We start from the raw sequence: 21,107 nt of genomic DNA, 5'->3' as shown, positions 1-21,107 counted from the left end.
ACACACACACACACACACACACACACACACACACACACACACACACAGAGTCTCTTAATAGCACATTTTAAACTGTGAATGAATTGTGTTAAAATGAAAGATAAATTAAACAATTATATTAATTAAATGTAAAAATCTTATAGTAATGCAGTGTGAAAGGGCAAATCCTGACTTCTGGCACACAGCTCATGCACACAGCTCATGGAACTGGGATCTGTACTGAGGACAACCACAGGGGCTGAAGGTGGGAGGAATCCCCTCCCTCACAGATTACAGAGAAGGTGGTGTTACTCTAGCCACATGGCTGCAGGAGCCCCCATAGCCGTTTTATACACACACACACACACACACACACACACACACACACACACACCCCTCTGCAGGGAAATAGTCAATGGAGTTAAAATCCTAGTCTAGCCAAGGCCAGGGTTGTGGATAATTGGACCAGATTCTCTGTTACACTAATGCCCACGGAGGCTATTCTGGCAGCCTAAATGGGCGTTAAAGTGAGTGGAAATGGCCTCTTGAGACTACTGCCTGTGCCAGGGGGCTTCCCAGCTGACATAAGGGCAGAGGGAGAGGGGGAGGGGCAAGCCAGAGATGGAGAGGAGATGTCATGGGAGTACTGTACTATAGCTACTGTCTGCTTTCTGGGGACCATGGGAGGAGACGAAGCATAAGTAAGAGCAGTTCTGAGGTTGTTCCAACTTAACCTGGGATTTGCACAGGCCCCCAACTGCCCCAGAACTCAGGAAAGGGAAAGATGGCTTAGAGCTTCCTTTGGTCACCTTCCCCTTCCATTACAGTTGCAAGTACAGGAACAGATGAATGGAAAACTGGATCTGCACCAAGTCTCCCCTCCAAGTGATATGGAAGGACAGTAGTAGTAAACATCCTGTTCTCAGAAGCCTGTTCCCCACACATACTAGTTCTGCTGCAGAACTTACACACTGTCTTTCATGGCTGGTGGGAAATCCTACATCAGGGTGGGCAAACTTTTTGGCCCTATGGCCACATCTGGGTATGGAAATTGTATGACGGGCCATCAATGCTCACGAAATTGGGGTGTGGGAGGGGGTGAGGGCTCTGGCTGGGGGTGCGGGTTCTGGGGTGGGGCTGGGGATGAGGGGTTGAGGGTGCAGGAGGGCGGGAGGGGGATCAGGGGCAGGGGGTTAGGGCACGGGAGGGAGTTAGGGGTGCAGGCTCCAGGTGGCGTTTACCTCAAGCAGCTCCCGGAAGCAGTGGCATGTCCCCCGCTCTGGCTTGTACACGAAGGCGCAGCCAGGTGTCTCAGTGCACTGCCCCATCCACAGGCACTGCCCCTGCAGCTCCCATTGGCCGTGGTTCCCAGCCAATGGGAGCTGTGGGGTGGCACTTGGGGCAGAAGCAGAGTGCAGAGCCCCCTGGCTGCCCCTACGCATAGGAGCTGGATGGGGGACATGCTGCTGCTTCCGGGAGTCCCACGGAGCCATGGCACGCACAGAGAGGGGCAAGCCCCCGTCTGAAGCACCGGAGCAGGGCAAGCCCTGGACCCTGCTCGGCGGTGTGAGCTCAAGGGCTGGATTAAAATGTCTGAAGGGCCAGATGTGGCCCCCGGGCCGTAGTTTGCCCACCCCTGCCCTACATGGCCAAGAAGAAAGCAGTAGAATTTGTACTTGGGGTGAGACTATAAATTAATCAAGTCAGAAGATACAACATTTTACTTACAAGTATTGCATGTATTGGGTCAATTCTCAACTGATGTAAATCTGTGTTGCTCCATAAACTTCAATGGATCTAGGCCAATTTCCGTCAGCTGAGGATCTGCCCCACTGTTCATTAAAATTCACATTTAAACAGCCTAACTAGTAAACCAAAACACTATATCTATGCAATGGGGACTGAATGGATGCTGCACAAATTTTCCCAGGGGGAAAAAATTCCTCTTTAACTGAGACTTAACATAGGAAGTTTCAGCCAAAGAGGAACATTTTTATAAGCAATTAGAAAGAGGCAGCTATAAGGAAAGTTGAGTTGCAGCTTGACCTATATGAAAGCTAAGATATATGTTAATCAATCAACCATATGTTCTGTATTTTGAAAATATTCAGGTTTTACCTCAACTTCTCAATGACACTGTTTTTATTTACACAAAAGATTCCGATAGTAAGAATACCTTGTTGCCAGTTTTCCAGTAGAAATCTCTAACAGCTCGCACCATGACTATGCCTACTGGAAGGGTGGCATTAACTGCTTCTTTTCCTGTAGAGGTCTTAATAAAATCAGAACCTTAAAAGAAACAGAAAACTCCATGGTAGTTTTATAATAACAGTAATTCTTTGCACGTATATATAGCTCCTTTCATGTTTTACAATCATTATTAAGCCATACATCATCCCTGTAATGTAGGAATTATCCCTATTTTACAGCTAGGGAACCTCAACCACTGTGAGGTTAAGAGTCCTGTTCAAAGATTCAGAGCAATTCAGAAGAACAACCAGGGGATAGAACCTAGGCATTTCTACGATTAGTTCTTGTCTCTAACCATCAGAACACAATCTGTCCTCACTCACGTGCCAATCAGCTAATGTTCTGATATACAACATTTAAATGCATGGTCAGTAATATATGTAGGCATTAAAGAAACATTCCAAAGAAGCGGACAGTTAGCCTTGGTTCCTGGCTTATTTCACTCTGCATTTTCATTTGAATACAATGTTATTCTTCACTTTGTGGCCTGAGCTCTTGTGAAGTGTTGGTTGTACCTGGCTGCATTTCAGTGTTGTCTAAAGTGAATCCTGTAACACAGTACTCAGTTTGCAAAATACTACTTTTTTTTTTGGAGGGGGAGGGGTGTGAGCATAGCCAGGTGTCTGATGCTGCTCCCATACAGTTCAATGACATCACTCCCATTGACTTCAATGCAGCAGGCTGGAGCCCTGGGAACTGCGGGCTCTTTAACTAGCAAAAGTAGTCCGGGAGACCAATTCAACCATAGGGTAAGACTGCCTCTCCCATTTAAATCAAATTACATCTGCTTACACCTCGACATCAAATTTAGCTCAGGGTTTGTTTTATATCTCATCTGAACGGTGGCATCTTCAGCAGCACAATGCCTTCTAGCAGTAATCTGGAGCAGTTTCACTACGAGAGCAAAGCAAATGAGGCCATCTCTTGAATCACACCACCAGGGGCGGTTCCAGGCACCAGCGCACCAAGCGCGTGCCTGGGGCGGCAAGCCGCGGGGGGCGGCCTGCCGGTCCCTGAGGGGGGGGGGTGGGCGGCAGTCGGGGAGCCTTCGGCAGCATGCCTGCGGGAGGTCCGCCGGTCCCGCGGCTTCGGCGGCAATTCGGCAGCGGGTACGCCGAAGTCGCGGGACCGGCGGACCTCCCACAGGCATACTGCCGAATCCGCGTTACCAGCGGACCTCCCGCAGGCATGCCACCGAAAGCCGCCTGACTGCCGTGCTTGGGTCGGCAAAGTACATAGAGCCGCCCCTGCACACCACATCCCACAACACCATGGGTTTCCCTGTAAGTTTCCCATTCAAGTACTGAACAGACCAATTGTTGTGTCATATGATGAAGATCACATTTTTACCAGATAGGGCAACATAGAAACTCTTCTTAACACCACAGGCATGCAATTTAAAGTAAAGGGCAATTAACAATTGACTGAACTTTGCAAAAAATTAAGGTGGAAAAGGTAATCTCTTTCATTGGACCAACTTCTGTTTGTTTTTTCCAACAACAGAAGTTGGTCCAATAAAAGAGCTTACCTAATCCTTCTTGTCTCTCTAGTATCCTGGGAACAACATCGCTACAACAACACTGCAAACAAAGAGTTAAGGTCACCCAAACACTAAACAAGTTATATACTTTGGGGCCACTCCCATTGAAATCAGAGTTTTTCTTCTGATTTAAAAGGGAGCAGGATTGAGCCCACTGTATACACTTAATGGTCACATCTTTTTTTAAATGGAAATGAAACTTTAACACTATCAAATTATAGTTTTTTTCCAGTTTTTCTTTTAAGTGCAGAATTTAAGTCCTTCATTACAATACTTCCTCTCCCCGCCACAGTACAAGGTAAGTCAAAGCTTTTATAAGTCTTATAATTACAAGTCTCTATGGTACAGTTTCATTAAAAACTTTCATTAAGCAACAGCTGCCCTTGTATATGGTCTTCTAATCAATTTGGTCAAACAGAATGACTTCTAATCAGCTGTTGATAAAAATAGAAGATGAAATTTTAATTCTAATAGATTAACCACAAACTCAAGATAGTCTTCAAAATCCATCTAGCTCCATTCTCCAGTGGATTTAACGACTATTCAGCAACTCATTACTAAATAGAACAAGATGAACATTTTCCAGTTCATTAAAGAAATGTACTATGTATTTTTGCATTGTCCTCATGATTCGTTACAGGGAGTCTTAATTACAAGATAATGGATAATGGTTATTAAATGCAGACTCCAGTAATGAAGCTCTATTCATTTGCGAGCCTCAGAGACTGCAAAGAGGGGGAAATAAAATTACTAGCTTCAAAAGATTAACGGATCAAATTATTATTCAATTTTGAAAATTTCATTGACTTCAGAGAAACAAGAAGAGATTAAAAACTATTATTAGTACAAAAGTAATGCATTTATTTATTTTTAAATAATATCTTAAGGCTATTATCAGAATAATCAGCTTTTGGATGTGATTATTAGACAAACATACAGCCAATTTAGCGTCATCTCCTAACAATGAAAACAATACATTTTTATTTCATGAACAAATTCTATTTATGATACAAGAGCTTGCTAGCAGGATTCCATAAAGAATCTTGCGGAACCCAGAAGATGTATGCTACCAGAGAGCACTACAGGGTAAGGTATTATTAACATTTTATATTTCGCTTATGAAAAAAAGGGATTTAAAAATCGACCACTGCTTTAAGGAGCATGTCATTAAGTGGAATTCATGCCAACCTTGTAATTGGAGTTTCTGGTGACATTATTCACCAGCCCCATGTTTTCTATACTTGTAAAAAACAAAACAAAACAAAAAACACTCTACTGACAAAAATTCAGCAAGTTTTATCTGGTGATTCAGATCATTTTGAACCTATAACCATCACCCAGCCTCCCTTATATGAATGCACATACACAAAGGCAAGTTTTCAAATACATTTCTAAATAGTTTGTGAATTAGAAAGTGACTCAATGAAATACTAAGACTAAGCTCTTCAAAAATGGATGTCTAAAATTAGGCTTCTAGGTCCCGATCCTCAAACGTATGTAGGTGTCTACGTCGTTAGGCAGCTAAATATCGTTGAGGATCTGGTCCTTAGGTCCCTATATAGGCCCTGATTCCAGATCATGCAGAGCACAGGTGGAAGGCTGTGCCAATGCAGAACCATTATGTTTAGGTTTTTCAATGGAGCTTGAAGGGAGTTAGGCACCCAATTCCCATTGCATTTCAATGGGATTTGGGTGCCCAAAATCTTTAGCTAGCTTTGAAAATCCCAGTCATTGACTTCAATGGAGTTTTGTGCATTCTCAGTAGTATGCCTGCATGCTATATTATACATAGGGCCCTACCAAATTCATGGTCTATTTTGGTCAATTTCACAGTCATAGGATTTTAAAAATTGTAAATTTCATTATTTCAGATATTTAAATCTGAAATTTCATGGTGTTGTAACTGCAGGGGTCCTGATCCAAAAGGGGGTTTTGGGGGGGATTGCAAGGTTATTGTAGAGGAGTCACGGTACTGTCACTCCTACTTCTGCGCTGCTGCTGCTGGCAGCGATGCCTTCAGAGCTGGGTGGCCAAGAGCGGTGGCTGCTGGCCGGGAGCCCAGCTCTGAAGGCAGTGCAACTGCCAGCAGCAGTGCAGAAGTAAGGATGGCATGGCATGGCATTGCCACCCTTACTTCTTCATTGCTGCTGGCGGGGCACTGCCTTCAGAGCTGGGTGCCTGGACAGCAGCTGCTGCTCTCTGGCCACCCAGCTCTGAAGGCAGCGCAGAAGTAAGGGTGGCAATACCACAACCCTCCTACAGTAACCTTGCAACCCGCCCACAACCCCACTTAGGTCGGGACCCCCAGTTTGAGAAACGCTGATCTTCCCTGTGAAATCTGTATAATATAGGGTACACAAAAGACCAGATTTCATGGGCTGTGATGCATTTTTCATGGCCGTGAATTTGGTAGGGCCCTAATTATACAGAACAAGGGACTATGGTGCTAACTAAGTGTCCTAATTTACAAAACACTGAGTACCCAGCACTTTTGAAAATCCCATTGGCTACACTGGGAGCTGCTAGATCAGGCCATGTATTTAGTTACCTCTGTGTGGACTTAGGAACCTATATGTTTTTAAAAAAAAGATTGACAAAAGGGTTCAAACATCTGTTATTAGAATGGAATAATTTGCAACACTGTGGTTACAAGAGAAAGACAGCCCTGTAGGGATCTCTTTCTGCAGGATTTAATTATTTATTTTGGGGGTGTAAGGGGAGTGTGATGGGATGTCTACCCCACACAAGACTGGAAAGGGTTAAGAAGGCCAGGCAGGACAACTAACTCCACAGGCTGCATCTGGAAGGTGAGCCAAGGAGCAGGGAATTGAAAACAGGTTCAGTTGGGCAGGAACAGACAGGGCCTATAAAGCCAGGAAGCTGTCAACAGACAAAGGAAGACTTTGGGACCCTGGAAGGGGGGAAACACAGATAATGACCTAGACAGAGGGCTGAGTCATGAGAAGGAGGCTGCTGTTTCTGGAGCGAGAGGGGCCACAGGAGGAGAGGACGGTGAGAGAGACACCACCGGAGGAGGGCACAATGCCTGGCTAGAGCTAATCTCTAGGATGACCAGCAGAAGGTGCTACCAGTGGTGAGTGGACCCTGTGACAGGGAGATACTGCTATTTAGTACAATCTGGTGCATTTCAAAAGCAAAAAAGTGTACTTTTCAGAAGAAAAGCTTTGTGAGCCAGAAATAAATGCAATACCTAGTAAGGATGGTTTAGCAGCATCTAGACATGAGGATGAGCTCTACCAGAGGTAGAGACATCTATACTGTCTATCTTAGGTACTTGTGTGGCCCTATTACTGTAGTAACTTATCTTCACAGTACTCCCGTGAGGTAGGGCAGTGCTATTATCCCCATTGTAGAGATGGGAACTGAACAGAGAGTCTAACTCACTTGCCTAAGGCCAAATAGCCAATCTATGGCAGAGCAGGGAGTTGAACACCAAGACTCCCAGGTACCAGGCTAGTGGCCTAACCACGGGACCATCCTTCCATACTTCCCCAATTCACTTCACATGGCAAGGATCCCTTATATCCAATGATAAGCTGCCAGAATGTTAATAACTGGTTCCCTACTGGGTCTTCGGCGACACTTTGGCGGCGGGTCCTTCAGTGCCTCCAAAGACCCGGAGCGAGTGAACGACCCGCCGCCGAAGTGCCGCCGCCAACCCAGTAGGGAACTGGTTATTAAGCGCCACCCGGTGAGTACAAGCCCGAGACCCCCCACCCTAACTGCTCCCCAGGGCCCTATCCCCTACCCAACTCGCCCCGTTCCCCGTCCCCGACCGCCCCCCAGAACCTCCGCCCCCTCCAACCACTCCCTGCCCCTTATCAAACCCCTCCTCCCAGCCCCGGCCTGGCCCCCTTACCATGCTGCTCACGGCAGCGTGTATGGATGCCGCAGGGCCCGCTGGAGCTCACAGCCCCACCCCCTCACCATACCGCTCAAAGCAGCAGGAGCTGCTGAGCTGCCCAGGAGTGGTCCAGAGCGCTGGCGCCGGGCTCTGCGAGAGGGGGGATGGCGGGGAGGGGCCGGGGGAGCCTCCCCAGCCGGGAGCTCAGGCAGGCCGGACAGGACGGTCCTGCGGGCCGGATGTGGCCCGCGGGCCGGAGTTTGCCCACCTCTTTAACAACCGGTTCTAAACCAGCTGCTAAATTTAACAACCGGTTCACGCAAACCGGTGCGAACCAGCTCCAGCTCACCACTGCTTATATCATGTAAATGTAATTGAGCAGCTGATTAACACTGTCGAATGTTGTTTAGATTACAGTTTTCAGGAACAATATTATGGTTCTATAATTAAGCAATAAGAAATAATAAGCAGTGTAGCAATCATGGAGTAATCACAACCTTTGGGTTGCAAAGCACCTCAAATGCCTTGGGGGCATGATTATCTCCTGATAACTGCACACTGCTTGTAGTTGCTTAGTCTTAATAAAGAACAAAGATGTGGTTGGCAGTTTAAAATAATAAGCAATTTTACTGCAATTCTCTATAACTACTAGTAAAGCACTCGTGAAGATTTCTTTGTTATTGTACCCCAGTTACAATACCATGTGCCAATATGGGGTAAATGTATGTCCTTACAAGATCTCTAGGTCACATGTAAAATGACTGGGGGCCAAGCTGTCTTAACACAGGCACACAGTGATTGTACCACATGTTGAAGAGGTAGCCGTGATTCATACATATTGTCAACAATGGATACGTGTTTTATGGCCAAGATTGTTTAAAAATGTGCCTAAAGTTAAGCTCCTGAGTCCATACTTAAACATCTAAATAAGTGGCTTGACTGTGGGAGCTGCTAGGTGCTCAGCTCTTTGAAAATCAGACTAGTTAAGTATTTAGGGGCCTACTTCTAAGTTACTATTTTTGAAAATTTTGCTCGATCAGTTTACAGTAAAGTCATTTACATTTTCAAATACTGTATAGTGCACTTCTGCTCTCAAAAGTGGCTGTAAAAAGTACATCAGAGGGCTCCACACTCCCTGTCTCTCGGTAAGTCCATATCATATTTGCTCTGGTTATAAATAAAAGGCTGACCTTGCTAATTGCTAGTCCTGCCATCTCCGCTTGGGCTCCAAGAGTCAAAATGGGTTCCTCCCTTCTTGCATATCATCACCCGTAATTAAGATCCTGCCCTTAGGGACACTCGCGGGCCTTACACAAATCATGAAATCCTTCCTCATGCAAAAGTCTCTCAAGACAATCACTCTGGTCAGAGCAGGATGCTGCACCCGTAGATGATGTCTGGTGAGAATTATGGCATTAGAATCATTCAAGGTTAGCTATTGCACTATTATAGTGTCTACTGCAGTTCTCCATAGGATAGGACCAGTTCATTAGTATTGTGTTTCTTACATGTTCATTTTATACATGTTCTTCTTGGCGATCCAAAAGGAAGAGCTACATCAGCTTTTCTTATTCACCAGTTTGCCCTGTGTGTTATCTCTTGAATATTTTTGAGAGGCATTCTTCCAATCCAAACGTCACCAGGCATATTTGGAGGTCAAATAAATACTTTATAAATATAGTCATGTATAAAGAAAATTTCATTTTTTCCTAGCTGAGGTTTTTATTTTTCTAATGTAAAACAATGTACATAATGCATTTCATTCAAGGATTTCAGAGCACTTTATCTATATAAAAATTCAAAACACCCCTGTATGGTATTATCCCCATTTCCTCAGATGGAAAAAACTGAGAGGGGTAAAGTGACTTGTGTAAGGCCACATAGTAAGACACAGGTAGAGATCAGGAAGAGAGCCCATGAGTCTAAATACCCACACTCACTCCTACTGAAATCATTAGAAAACACTCCCTCAGCTTATCCAACAAGAATGGAAGCTTGCCCATACTATGTTTCTTTACCTAATAATTGTGTGATTACTATTCATAGTCTGTTCTGTTTTTGAGCAGGGCAGCATAAATAATGGAAACATGGTATGTGCCAATTTTCATCATGCTTGAAAATACCATGGTGTGTCCAATTCTGAGTATTCTAGTACACGTGATTTCCCATTTTAAACATACAATTAGGTGCACTGGTTTGAAAATCTATCTTTACTTGAACTGAATTGCACTGTGTCACTCACTAGCTCATATTAGGGTAATCTAAACTAAATATCCTAGACAATAAAACTATTGTACAATATGTATAATAATATATCTACTCTAAATATTATTTATTTATTTATTGACTGTCCAAGTTTTAGATCAATATTGTTTAGTAGCATAAGATATTGTCCAGCACAACCTTCATTAAACCCCTGTTTTAGGCACTAAAATTTGTAACTATAGCAACATATGCTCTGCCACAAGTAACACTATGATTTGGAAGAAAGTAATAGATATGTACAAATAGTTTAGAAGAATAGCAGTATATAGCATAATATGCTACATATGATTTGAGCAACTGGGTTTAATTTTGTGCTTTCTAATGCCGATAATATAGTTGTTCCAAACTTGCTAACACTAAAAGTCAGGTATGCTTGAGCATTGTCTATTAACTTGTGAGAAAATTACTCAAATTGAAGAAATAGCTGCTTAAAATGGATTTAGAAATACATTGTACTGAACAAAGCAAGCTAGAAAATTAGTCTACTTCAGGATTAGAAAGTGCTATGAATTTTAAACATAACTTTTAAAAGCCATATATAACACAACCAAAATCATGATACTTCAATGTCATCTTGAATATTTTTTCAATATTTTATGATAAAAGTACTTTAAGATGCTGTCCCTGCTCTCTAATTCAGAGAGAGAGAGAGAGAGAGAGAGAGAGAATTGATTTGGGGGAGGGGAGTGAGGGGAAGGGGATTTCCATGTGTGAAGGTTATATGCCATGTCTGAAAACTTAGAAGACAGAGTCTCTGCTGTAGTCAGCTTCTGCTCAGTGAAGGAGACTATGGAGGTAGCATCATGACAGTTATGGCGCCAATCATAAGGCCCAACTAATTTGGCTGCCTTTCTCCTGGGCCCTAGCTGTCATCCACTGCAGTTGCCCTTCCAACACCATATATCTCTGGCCACAGCCATCCCCAATTTGAAGCTAAGATATCTTCTAGGCCTTGTGACAGGATTCTTAGATGGGGGATTATAAAAGGGAAGATGGAGCATACAAGGGAGATCCTTTACAAATCTTAAAGGTCTGGCAATGGAGATGAGGAAAACATTTGGGTCAATTTTTTTTTTTAAATGAATGTATGCCTCCTCTTGCTGCATGTTAGACATGAATTTACCCTAGAATGCTGGGGCCCGATCTGCAACTCTTCCTTATGACTGAGTAGGCACTACTCCTGCTAGTAAGGTTTGTAGGATTGGCAATTCAATGAATAAAATTCTCCATAAATTAACTTCCCTACAGGAGTCATTTGGATCCCTATGCATTTTAAAAGTCAGCTACATATGGCCTTAGCTACTGTCAAATTGTGTATTTGTATTTCACATGAATGCTTTATCAACACCCAGTTTGGTAATATTTGTAGTCTCACTGAATTTAACCACAGTGCTTAAAAAAAACCAAAACAACAAAAAACCCATACTCTTGCAGGTATCTGTCAGAAGTGGCTATAATCCAGGGAATGGCTAAACACTGCGTTGGGGGTTTGATTCTCTGGGTCCACTAGTCAGCAGTGTCCATTCCTGATCTGGTAACAGGCTACAAACCATCTTCTGGCTTCCAAACCAACACCTCCCTTTACAAAATTAGTAGTCTGATTTAAACAGCCATTTTTGTTTGTAAAAGACTTTCTAAAAAGAATAAATATTCACACTTGCTTTGCATATTACCCTACTTTATAAACCTACATTTTTATTTGTAAATGTAGATCTTACTTTTTAAAATATTTTATATATTAATAAAAATCATTTTGAGTTTTGACATTTAATTCCTCCCACTGAAATACAGCAGATAGAAGGAACTGAACATGAAACCTTTTTTGTGTTAGATGTATAAATCCTGCCAGGTATTTGGTGAGGAGTTATTAAATGTCAACCTTCAAAGAGCCTGTATGTGTAATGTCTTATTTTTTTTAAAAGAATCAACTAAAGATGGCAGTCTTGTGTGTGGGGGAAAAAAAAATTAAGGTCCTGCTTTGGACAATATTGGCCACTTTCAGGCTACCTCTTCCATATTTGCATACACAGGAAAAGTGGCCAAGTAAAATATTGGTCTCCACTCCAAGCTTCCCAATATACAGACTTGTCAGTAGGTAGATCTTCTACAGTTATAACAACACAGGAGACCTTGTGCAGAAGAGCATGATCAGCCCTGACGTGGCTATTTTGTCCTTAGGATACTCATGTGATTCCAATGTACACAGTGATACTGCAAAAATTAGCACTAACATCTATCTATACAGCACTATATATGCTTTGTGCAGTGTATATATTAGCAGACACTATATAAAAAACACGGCCAATCAACATAGAAGCCTGGAGAAATAGAGGCTTGAAAAATCTGGCTCTGATCTTTTGAGCTGAGTGTATTCTTTAACTCTGTCACCATCTGCTAATATTTAAGCTGATGTATTGTACCAGACATAAGAACAATTTTCATGGCTTAGGTTTCACATTTATTATTGTCTTTAGTGATCTATGTTATCTAGTGTCGAAATAGGATCATAAAACCCACTACTATGTTTTATGTCTTCTTCATGTATAACCTAACATATGAATATTTATACAAAAATGAACAATAAAAGAGGAGTTTAAACATGATCTGTACATTTTTGAACAGCAGTTGCTTTTAATTAAGTTAACTTTCTTCACTGTTTAGAGCATGAACTAAAGATCAGGATTCCTGGGTTTCATTCCTAGATCAGCCACTGACTTGCTATGTCCTCTTAAACAAGCCACTCTGGCTAAAATTTTCAAACTTAAGTGCCTGAAGTTAAGCACTTAAATATAGACTAATGCACCCAAGTAAGCGGTCTGAGTTTCAGTGGTGCTGAGCGCTTGCAGTGCCTACTGAAGTCAGCAGGAGCTCTGGGTGCTCAGAATCTCCCATCTAAATTAGGTGGCTAACAGGGGCTTGAATAAGGCTCTAAGTGCAAAATATTAATACGTTTGCACCTATTAGGCTGGCTACATTTTTAACTTACTGCAACTAAAATACCTACATTAAACAGAATGGCAGCTAGTGATGGGAGGCAATATTTCATCAACCTGCTAAGATCACACTATACAGAGTTAAAACATGCAAGATGAAATAGCATACTGTCAGCTGCCCAGGTGTTTGTTTATAACAGTGTGTTTAAATGTGACTATCAGATGCATTTGCAATAACTAAAGGGCTAGCCTCCTCCCCCCACCCATCCCCGAGGCTACCAATAAAATCAAGGGAGGAAATCCCATTGATTTCAGTAGGAACTGGATTTGGCAACTTATTTAACAACTTTATTAAAATAGTTCACAATCACTAAAATGTAAGTGCTGAAAAAAAGTGGCACATGAAAGGTAAATATTTATAAGGTGGTTTAAAAAAAGACATTTCTTGTAAATTTTGGCAGAGGAGTAGTCTGAAAAGAATGGTAGTAAAAGAAAGTTTGTTGTTTATTCCTATAACTTATTTTGGTCTAAAATGCCATTAAGAAGCCCCAACATCTGCTCAATAGCAGCTGTAAGTAACATTATGAACACTCAGACAATTTATATCTTTCCTTTTTATTAAAAAATAAACAGGTCTTTTTAAATTATTCACTAGAAAGTTAACATAAAATCAGTGTGGGAGCAGCTAGCGCTCTGCAGAAAGGCATCTACAAGCTTTGTAGGATCCCGCTGATCTAAATCTTTCTACATTTCACGGACTACTCTGCTCTTTATATGTTGTCCAACCCAATTTATCAAATGAAAACACAGAAAACCTCTATGCCATTTCAAAATCACATCCATAAACAATAAAGAATGGAAAATACATCACTAACGCCTCTAGTGCCCTGCTAGTTACTTTTTCCAGCTTGAAATGGCTCCATTCTCAGCTCCCCTTTGCATCAGTCAAATAATCTCAATCCCTCCTTGCATCCATGTTCCACAACTCCAGGAATTAGACATTAGCCTCAGCTCTCCAATACCTTCTGAATAACTACGTGTTGTGATAGAATATTGACACAATAATACTTTGTGTCTGTCTAGAGCATTTTCCTATGTAGATCTCAAATCTCATGGCGTCCTATTTGCCTGCTTTGGAAGCAACACTCTCAAGCATGGTACAAAAGACAAGGGCACCTCTGTGATGGGTTAGATCACAGAAACTCCCTTGGGAACTGCCACCTGATGTGCTGAGACTACCTCTGAGCCTGTTTTCCCTGGCAGCCTGGGACTTCAGAACCCAGCCTGGTTGTGCCAGACATGCTAGCCTGTTACAAACACAGACCCAGGTCTGAAACACGTCCCCCACAAGCTGCACGCTTAACTCAAAACAGCTTAAGAAGTGCTCCTGTCTCCAACACCCAGTTCCCATGGGGTCCAAACCCCAAATAAATCCGTTTTACCCTGTATAAAGCGTATACAGGGTAAACTCAAATTGTTCACCCTCTATAACACTGATAGAGAGAGATGCACAGCTGTTTGCCCCCTCCCCCCCCCCCCCCCCCCCGGTATTAATACATACTCTGGGTTAATTAATAAGTAAAAGTGATCTTATTAAATACAAAAAGTAGGATTTAAGTAGCTCCAAGTAATAACAGACAGAACAAAGTGAATTACCAAGCAAAATAAAACAAGCAAGTCTAAGCCTAATACAGTAAGAAAGTGATTACAGATGAAATCTCACCCTCAGAGATGTTCCAATAAGCTTCTTTTACAGACTAGCTTCCTTCTAGTCTGGGTGCAGCAATCACTCACACCGCTGTGGTTACTGTCCTTTGTTCCAGTTTCTTTCAGGTATCCTTTGGGGGTGGAGAGGCTCTCTCTTGAGCCAGCTGAAGACAAAATGGAGGGGTTTCCAGGGGCTTAAATAGACTCTCTCTTGTGGGTGGAAACCGCTCCCTCCCGCTGTATAGAATCCCCTCTACAAGATGGAGTTTGAGTCACCTGAGCAAGTAACATGTCCATGCATGACTTAGTTCTGCACAGGAATGTTCCCAGGAAAGCTCAGCTGTGGATTGGAGTCTATCAAAGTCTATTGTCAGATTAAATGTTTCTTGATTGGGCACTTACTGAGCATAGTCTTTTCTCAAGAAGCTGACCAAATGCTTCACTGAGGCTACTTAAAATCAAACAAGTACACAGCCAATATTCATAACTTCGAATACAAAAATGATACATGCATACAAATAGGATGAATATATTCAGTAGATCATAACCTTTGCAGAGATATGTTACATGGCATATGTAGCATAAAACATATTCCAGTCATGTCATATTTACATTCATAAGCATATTTCTAGAAAGCATTATGGGATGCAACGTCACAACCTCTTAAGACCATACAGAGCAGGTGCTCGTCTTTAAGTCACCCTCTTTTGTCTCTGTTTCTCTAACGTTTTGGCTGAATGGTTCATGCAAAATAACCCCCCAAAACAGTTACTAACCTTTTGTAACTGTTGTTCTTTGAGATGTGTTGCTCATGTTCATTCCAGACTAGGTGTGTGCCCAGTTTCCGGAGATTTTTCCCTTAGTGATAGCCAAAGGACCGGCTCCAGTGCCCTCTGGAGCTGTTCATGTATGTGTTGGCATAAGGGGTCCTGCTGGCTCAGCACCCTCTCAGTTTCTTCTTGCCGATAACTCCAACAGAGAAGTAGGAGGGTGGGTCCATGGAATGGACATGAGCAACACATCTCGAAGAACAACAGTTACAAAAGGCTAGAATAGAATATGAATATATGGAGATATACCTATCTCACAGAACTGGAAGAGACCTTGAAAGGTCATTGAGTCCAGTCCCCTGCCTTCACTAGCAGGACCAAGTACTGTCCCTGACAGTTTTTTGTGGGTTTTTTTGCCCCACATCATTAAATGGCCCCCTCAAGGATTGAACTCACAACCCAGGCTCACAGGACTTGGGCTCCAGTGTTATTTAAATGCAGCATAGACATTTGGGCTCAGGCTGGAGTCTGGGCTCTGCAGCCTGAGCCCAAATGTCTACCCTGAAATTAAACAGCCCCACAGCCCGAGCCCTGCGAGCCCTAGTCATCTGACGGGCCAGCCATGGATGTTTAATTGCAGTGTAGACATATCCTTAGGGTCTGATGAAAGGGTCCATGAAAGTCAATGGGAGTCATTCAGCAGGTTTTAGATCAAACCCTTATTGATTAACAAAATCTCCTTATGACTAACTTGGTTCTTTATACTGGAATATTTTCACTTGCAGTAGCTTTCTGTCTCTTTCTTCTATCTTATTTTGCCATTTGTTTATCCTTCTGTATACTTCCTGTTTTGTATTTGTATGTTTTATGAATCACTCAGATTTCTTCTGCTATTTATCACAAACCAGTTTTATTTGAATGAATGCAGACAATGTTTCGTGCTTTTCTACCAAAGATGTTCTAGACAACAAATTCCTAATCAATTTTCTCATTCAACATGTTTTCTTTCAAGTCAATTTCATATTCCGCTACCTTAGGCACACACCTTCAAGATAATCTAAAATCAGATAAGCATGATCTCTAAGCTGAGCCCATTTAAAGAAAAAAATAAAAACCAACCCTAAAATCATGCCTCTTATTTCCACAACTGTATGAAATTTCTTTTAATGGTGGTGAGTTTTCCAGCTATTGTTCCTCCCAGCAATCTCTTAAAATTACTTTAATATTTCATAAGTCAATTTTGTATTTCTATAATTTCTAGATACAGTAAGTTAAATATATATTTGTATTTATCGCTTGTTTTGTTAAATTTAACTGCTGCTCAAGTAATAAAAAACAACCTGAAATAACACAAAGATACAGTACCCTGTACATCTATTGATTTTCATAATATCTACATGTTTTAAAATTATCACCACCCATTACCTTCAATAGAGAGTCTTCACAGATGCTAAGTTTATGCTATGAAGCCATATTATTTTGATGGCATGTCTGACTAGAACTATCTACTCTGCAATAATTTCTGAGTCTGATGCGGTATGAAACTTCAGAAGTTTTAGCACAACCGCTAACAAATTATTTAATAGGAAAGCAAGCTTTCATTCATGAGGACAATTAACACAATAGGGGTGCATTCTCACCTCTATGCGTTGGTGGTTATAAATTGAAAATATATCATTTACTTAATGTTTGCTGCAAAGAGCTTTAAGATGATCAAATGAAAAATGCTATGCAAGTATTAGCACTAGAATATGAATAGAATGTTGACCCTTCACAACACTAGCAATAAACCTTATCATAATGCTACTCTGTGTAACCCACTGTTCAGCGTATCTTATGCATCCTGCTCCAGTGGGTGATTCAGTGAACCACTTGCTCTTTTTTTCCTCAAGTGGTAGAGATCTGTGCTGAAGGTCCTGGGTTTAAACCTTGCTGATAAGCCATGTGGGAGGGTTATTACGCCTACGTAAGATTACAAAGGCTGTCAACCCTTTGGCTAGTGTAAAACAAAGCACAGTTTTACTGTATGACTGTGGTGGTGGTTTCATTATCACAAAGACAAGTCTCTAAGCTACATTTAGCAAATTAGAGAATGGTAGGCAAGATATAAATGGAGTGATCTCATTGACTACTCATGCTTTAGGACCGTACTACTGAAGACTTATAAAAGGTCTCCCTTTGGGTCAGATCCAAGCCTAGTGAACTCACTGGAAACACTACTATTGCCTTCAATGGGTTTTGGCTATTCATCCATACCTATACTAGACAGTATCATTTCAACCGAGTGGAGATTGCACCAAGCCCTGGGGTATCCTGTGCTGTCAGCAAAGTGTTGCTACTCCATTCCGCATGCAGGTCTCTCTGTTCTGACTCCTCAAGGCAGAGGGTACACTGGGGACATGGCCGTAGGGAAGAAATGTGATACCGCTGCTAGGCATCCTCAGCCAGTATGCTGCATTCCTCCTTACACTGAGCTCCCCAAGAAATGTACCATGCAGCTTGCTGAATCTCTCCCATTGCATAAGAGAATGATCCGGGGTATATTTTAGTTGGATTTCCATGTATGCAGCATATGGGGTGGGAGCTTTAGCTGCTAAAGAAAGGCATCCTTTCCTGCTCCAGACCCAGCACTACACCACCTGCCTGGCTCTCCGCTGCAACCTGCAGCAGCGCCCTTCTTCCCAGCTGCTGCCTCCCCTGTTTCTACCACAGACTGTGCCAGATGGTCAGACCCAGCTACTTCCACCCAAAAACTTCAGGTCTCTCCTTGCTGCATATTTGGACAGCCCCTTTGGAGGCTTAGCTGTACTCCTACTTCTTCCTCACCAGCAAACCTAGGCAAATAAAAGACCCTTATCTTTTCTGTAACTGGTGTTCTTCGAGATGTGTTGCTCATTCCCATTCCATAATAGGTGTGTGTGCTCGCCACATGTGCCAGATGTTTTTCCCTTAGCAGTATCCGTAGGGGATAGGCTCTGGTGCCCTCTGGAGTGGTGCCTGAATCACACGGTATAAGGGGCGCCGCTGGCTCCCCCCACCCTCAGTTCCTTCTTGCCGGAAACTCCAACAGTGGGGAAGGAGGGCGGGTTGTGGAATGGACATGAGCAACACATCTCGAAGAACAGCAGTTACGGAAAAGGTAACTGTCTTTTCTTCTTCGAGTGCTTGCTCATGTCCATTCCATATTAGATGACCCCAAAGCAGTACCCCTGGAGGTGGGTAGGAGTTCACAGACGTGTAGATTGCAACTCAGCTCTGCCGAACCCAGAGTCATCCCTGGCCTACTGAGTGATGGCATAATGAGCGGTAAATGTATGGACAGAGGACCACGTTGCGGCTCTACAGATGTTCTGGATAGGGATGTGCGCCAGGAAGGCCGCCGAAGATGCCTGCGAGTAGGCTCTGACAATCAGGTTGTAGCAGGTCCTTATGCATGAGGTGATCCAATTGGAAATCCTCTGCAAGGACTCCGGGTGACCCTTCATCCTATCCGCTGTAGTGATGAAGAGTTGAGTCGATTTTCGGAAAGGCTTGGTACATTCTAAGTAAAAAGCTAAGGCCCTCCGGACATCCAGGGCATGAAGAAGCCTCACTTCACTGGTCTTGTGTGGTTTGGGACAGGACACTGGGAGGAAGATGTCCTGATTCATATGGAAGGTGGAGACCACCTTTGGCAGGAAGGCCGGGTGGGGCCGCAGCTGAACTTTATCTTTGTAGAAGACTGTGTAAGGAGGTCCTGGGGTTAAGGCTTTAATTTCAGAGACCCGTCTCGCTGATGTCACTGCCACCAGGAATGCGACCTTCCACGACAGGTGGGAAAAGGAGCAGGAACCCAGCGGCTCAAAGGGTGGGCCGGTGAGCCTAGAGAGGACCAAATTAAGATCCCACTGCGGGACAGAGGTCCATACCTGCGGGACGAGTCTCTTGAGCCCTCTCAAGAATCTGACTGGCATGTCATGGGAAAACAGTTTGTGCTTGGATCGGTGGCTGAAAAGCAGAGATGGCCACAAGATGCACTCAAATGGAAGAGTGTGCCAGGCCCTGGCTCCTCAGATGAAACAGGTAGTCTAAGATAGACTGTACGGAAGAGTGCAAGGGAGAGATGCCACATCCGAGCAGGTCCGCTCCTCTGGGTTCAGCCACGCAGCATCCACGCCGAGAGGTGGAGGAACATGAGGTTGGGGTGCAGGAGCCGAGTGCGGGCCTGTGACTGCAGGTCTGGTTGGTTGGGCAGGGGCCAGGGAGGGACCACTGTCAGGTTCATGAGTGTGCCGAACCAGTGCTGGCAAGGTCACACTGGGGCAATCATGATAACCTGTGCCCTGCCTCTCTTGATCTTTGCAAGGACCTGCTGATGAAAGGAATCGAAGGGAATGCGTATATCAGGTTCCCTGACCACAACAGGAGGAAGGCAGTGGAGAGGGAGTCCTTGCCCAGACCTTGCCGCAAATGAAACCAGTGGCATTTCATGTTTAGCCTGGTGGTGAACAGGTCCACTTGGGGAGTTCCCTACCTCTGGAAGATCATTCAGGCTACCTCTGGATGGAGCGACCACTCGTGGTGAGAGGAGAAGGCCCTGCTGTGGTGATCCGCTAGCATGTTCTTGACACCAGGGAGTTGACAAGCTTCCAGATGGATTTCACGGCTGATGCAGAAGTCCCAAAGATGGAGTGCCTCTTGGCAGAGAGTCGATGGACGTGCTCCCCCCTTGCCTGTTGATGTAGAACATCGAGGCTGTGTTGTCCATCAGGACTCTCACCACCTTGCCCGACAGGTGAGGTAGGAAGACTCCGCATGCCAAGTGGACCGCCCTGAGTTCTTTGACGTTTATGTGTAACGTCATCTCCTTCGGGACCACATACCCTGAGTCTGGAGACCGCCGAGGGGCATGCTCCAGCCAAAGTCTAAGGCATCCGACACCAACTCGATGGAGTGATGGGGGGTGTCAAATGGAACCCCCTCTAGGATGGTCATGCGAACGGTCCACCATCGCAGTGAGGCAAATACCGTTGGGGGAATGGTAATGACCTTGTCCAGGTGATCTCTGGACTGGGAATAGACCATCACCAACCATTGCTGCAGGGGCCTGCTTCTGGAGCCTGGCATGGTGGACAATGTATGTGCAAGCTGCCATGTGACCCAGAAGGCACAGGCAAAGCCTGGCCGTAGTCAGGGGGAACGCGGAAACCTCCGCGATGAGGTCTGTCAACATCTGGAACCTTTCTAGTGGCAGGAACGCTCTGGTACGGGTCGAGTCGAGCATCATTCCGATGAACTCTATCCTTTGCACCGGGACCAACGTAGACTTTTTTGTCGTTCATCAGTAGGCCCAGGGAGCAGCATGTGGCTTGCAGCACCGCGACATCCTCTTGAACCTGAGACCTGGAGTTGCTCTTGACTAGCCAGTCATTGAGGTACGGGTAGATCTGGATACCCCGACGCCTGAGGTAAGTAGCCACCACCAACATGCACTTGGTAAGCACTCTGGGTGCTGTCGCCAGGACAAATGGGAGGACCACAAACAGGTAGTGGTGGGGCCCCACCATAAACTGGAGGAAGCATCTGTGACCTTGAAAGATCGCTATGTGGAAGTATGCATCCTTCAAGTCAATGGCAGCATACCAGTCTCCCGGTTCCAGGGAGGGGATGATAGAAGCTAAGGAGACCATGCGGAACTTTCACTTCTTTAGATACTTGTTGAGGTCCCTCAAGTCCAGGATGGGCCACAGACCGCCCTTGGCCTTTGGGATTAAGTAGTACCAGGAATAGAACCCCTTGTTCCTGTACTCGAGAGGAAA

At 43.9% G+C, this 21,107-nt stretch overlaps 1 protein-coding gene across 1 annotated transcript in view; it reads right to left on the bottom strand.

Annotated features, from left to right (window-relative positions):
* DERA (deoxyribose-phosphate aldolase) overlaps positions 1-21,107 on the bottom strand; it is a 97,286-nt gene that overhangs the window by 4,984 nt on the left and 71,195 nt on the right. The window contains exon 7 of the mRNA XM_026652288.2: positions 2,156-2,268. Within this exon, the coding sequence (XP_026508073.1) occupies positions 2,156-2,268 (113 nt within the window). The remainder of the gene's footprint in view (positions 1-2,155; positions 2,269-21,107) is intronic.

Source organism: Terrapene carolina, unplaced genomic scaffold, assembly GCF_002925995.2.
Source record: "Terrapene carolina triunguis isolate 2854851 unplaced genomic scaffold, T_m_triunguis-2.0 Scaffold112, whole genome shotgun sequence".
NCBI classification, from domain to species: domain Eukaryota; kingdom Metazoa; phylum Chordata; order Testudines; family Emydidae; genus Terrapene; species Terrapene triunguis.
Note: the sequence above shows the minus strand (reverse complement) of the source record. Positions and strands in the feature narration are given on the sequence as shown.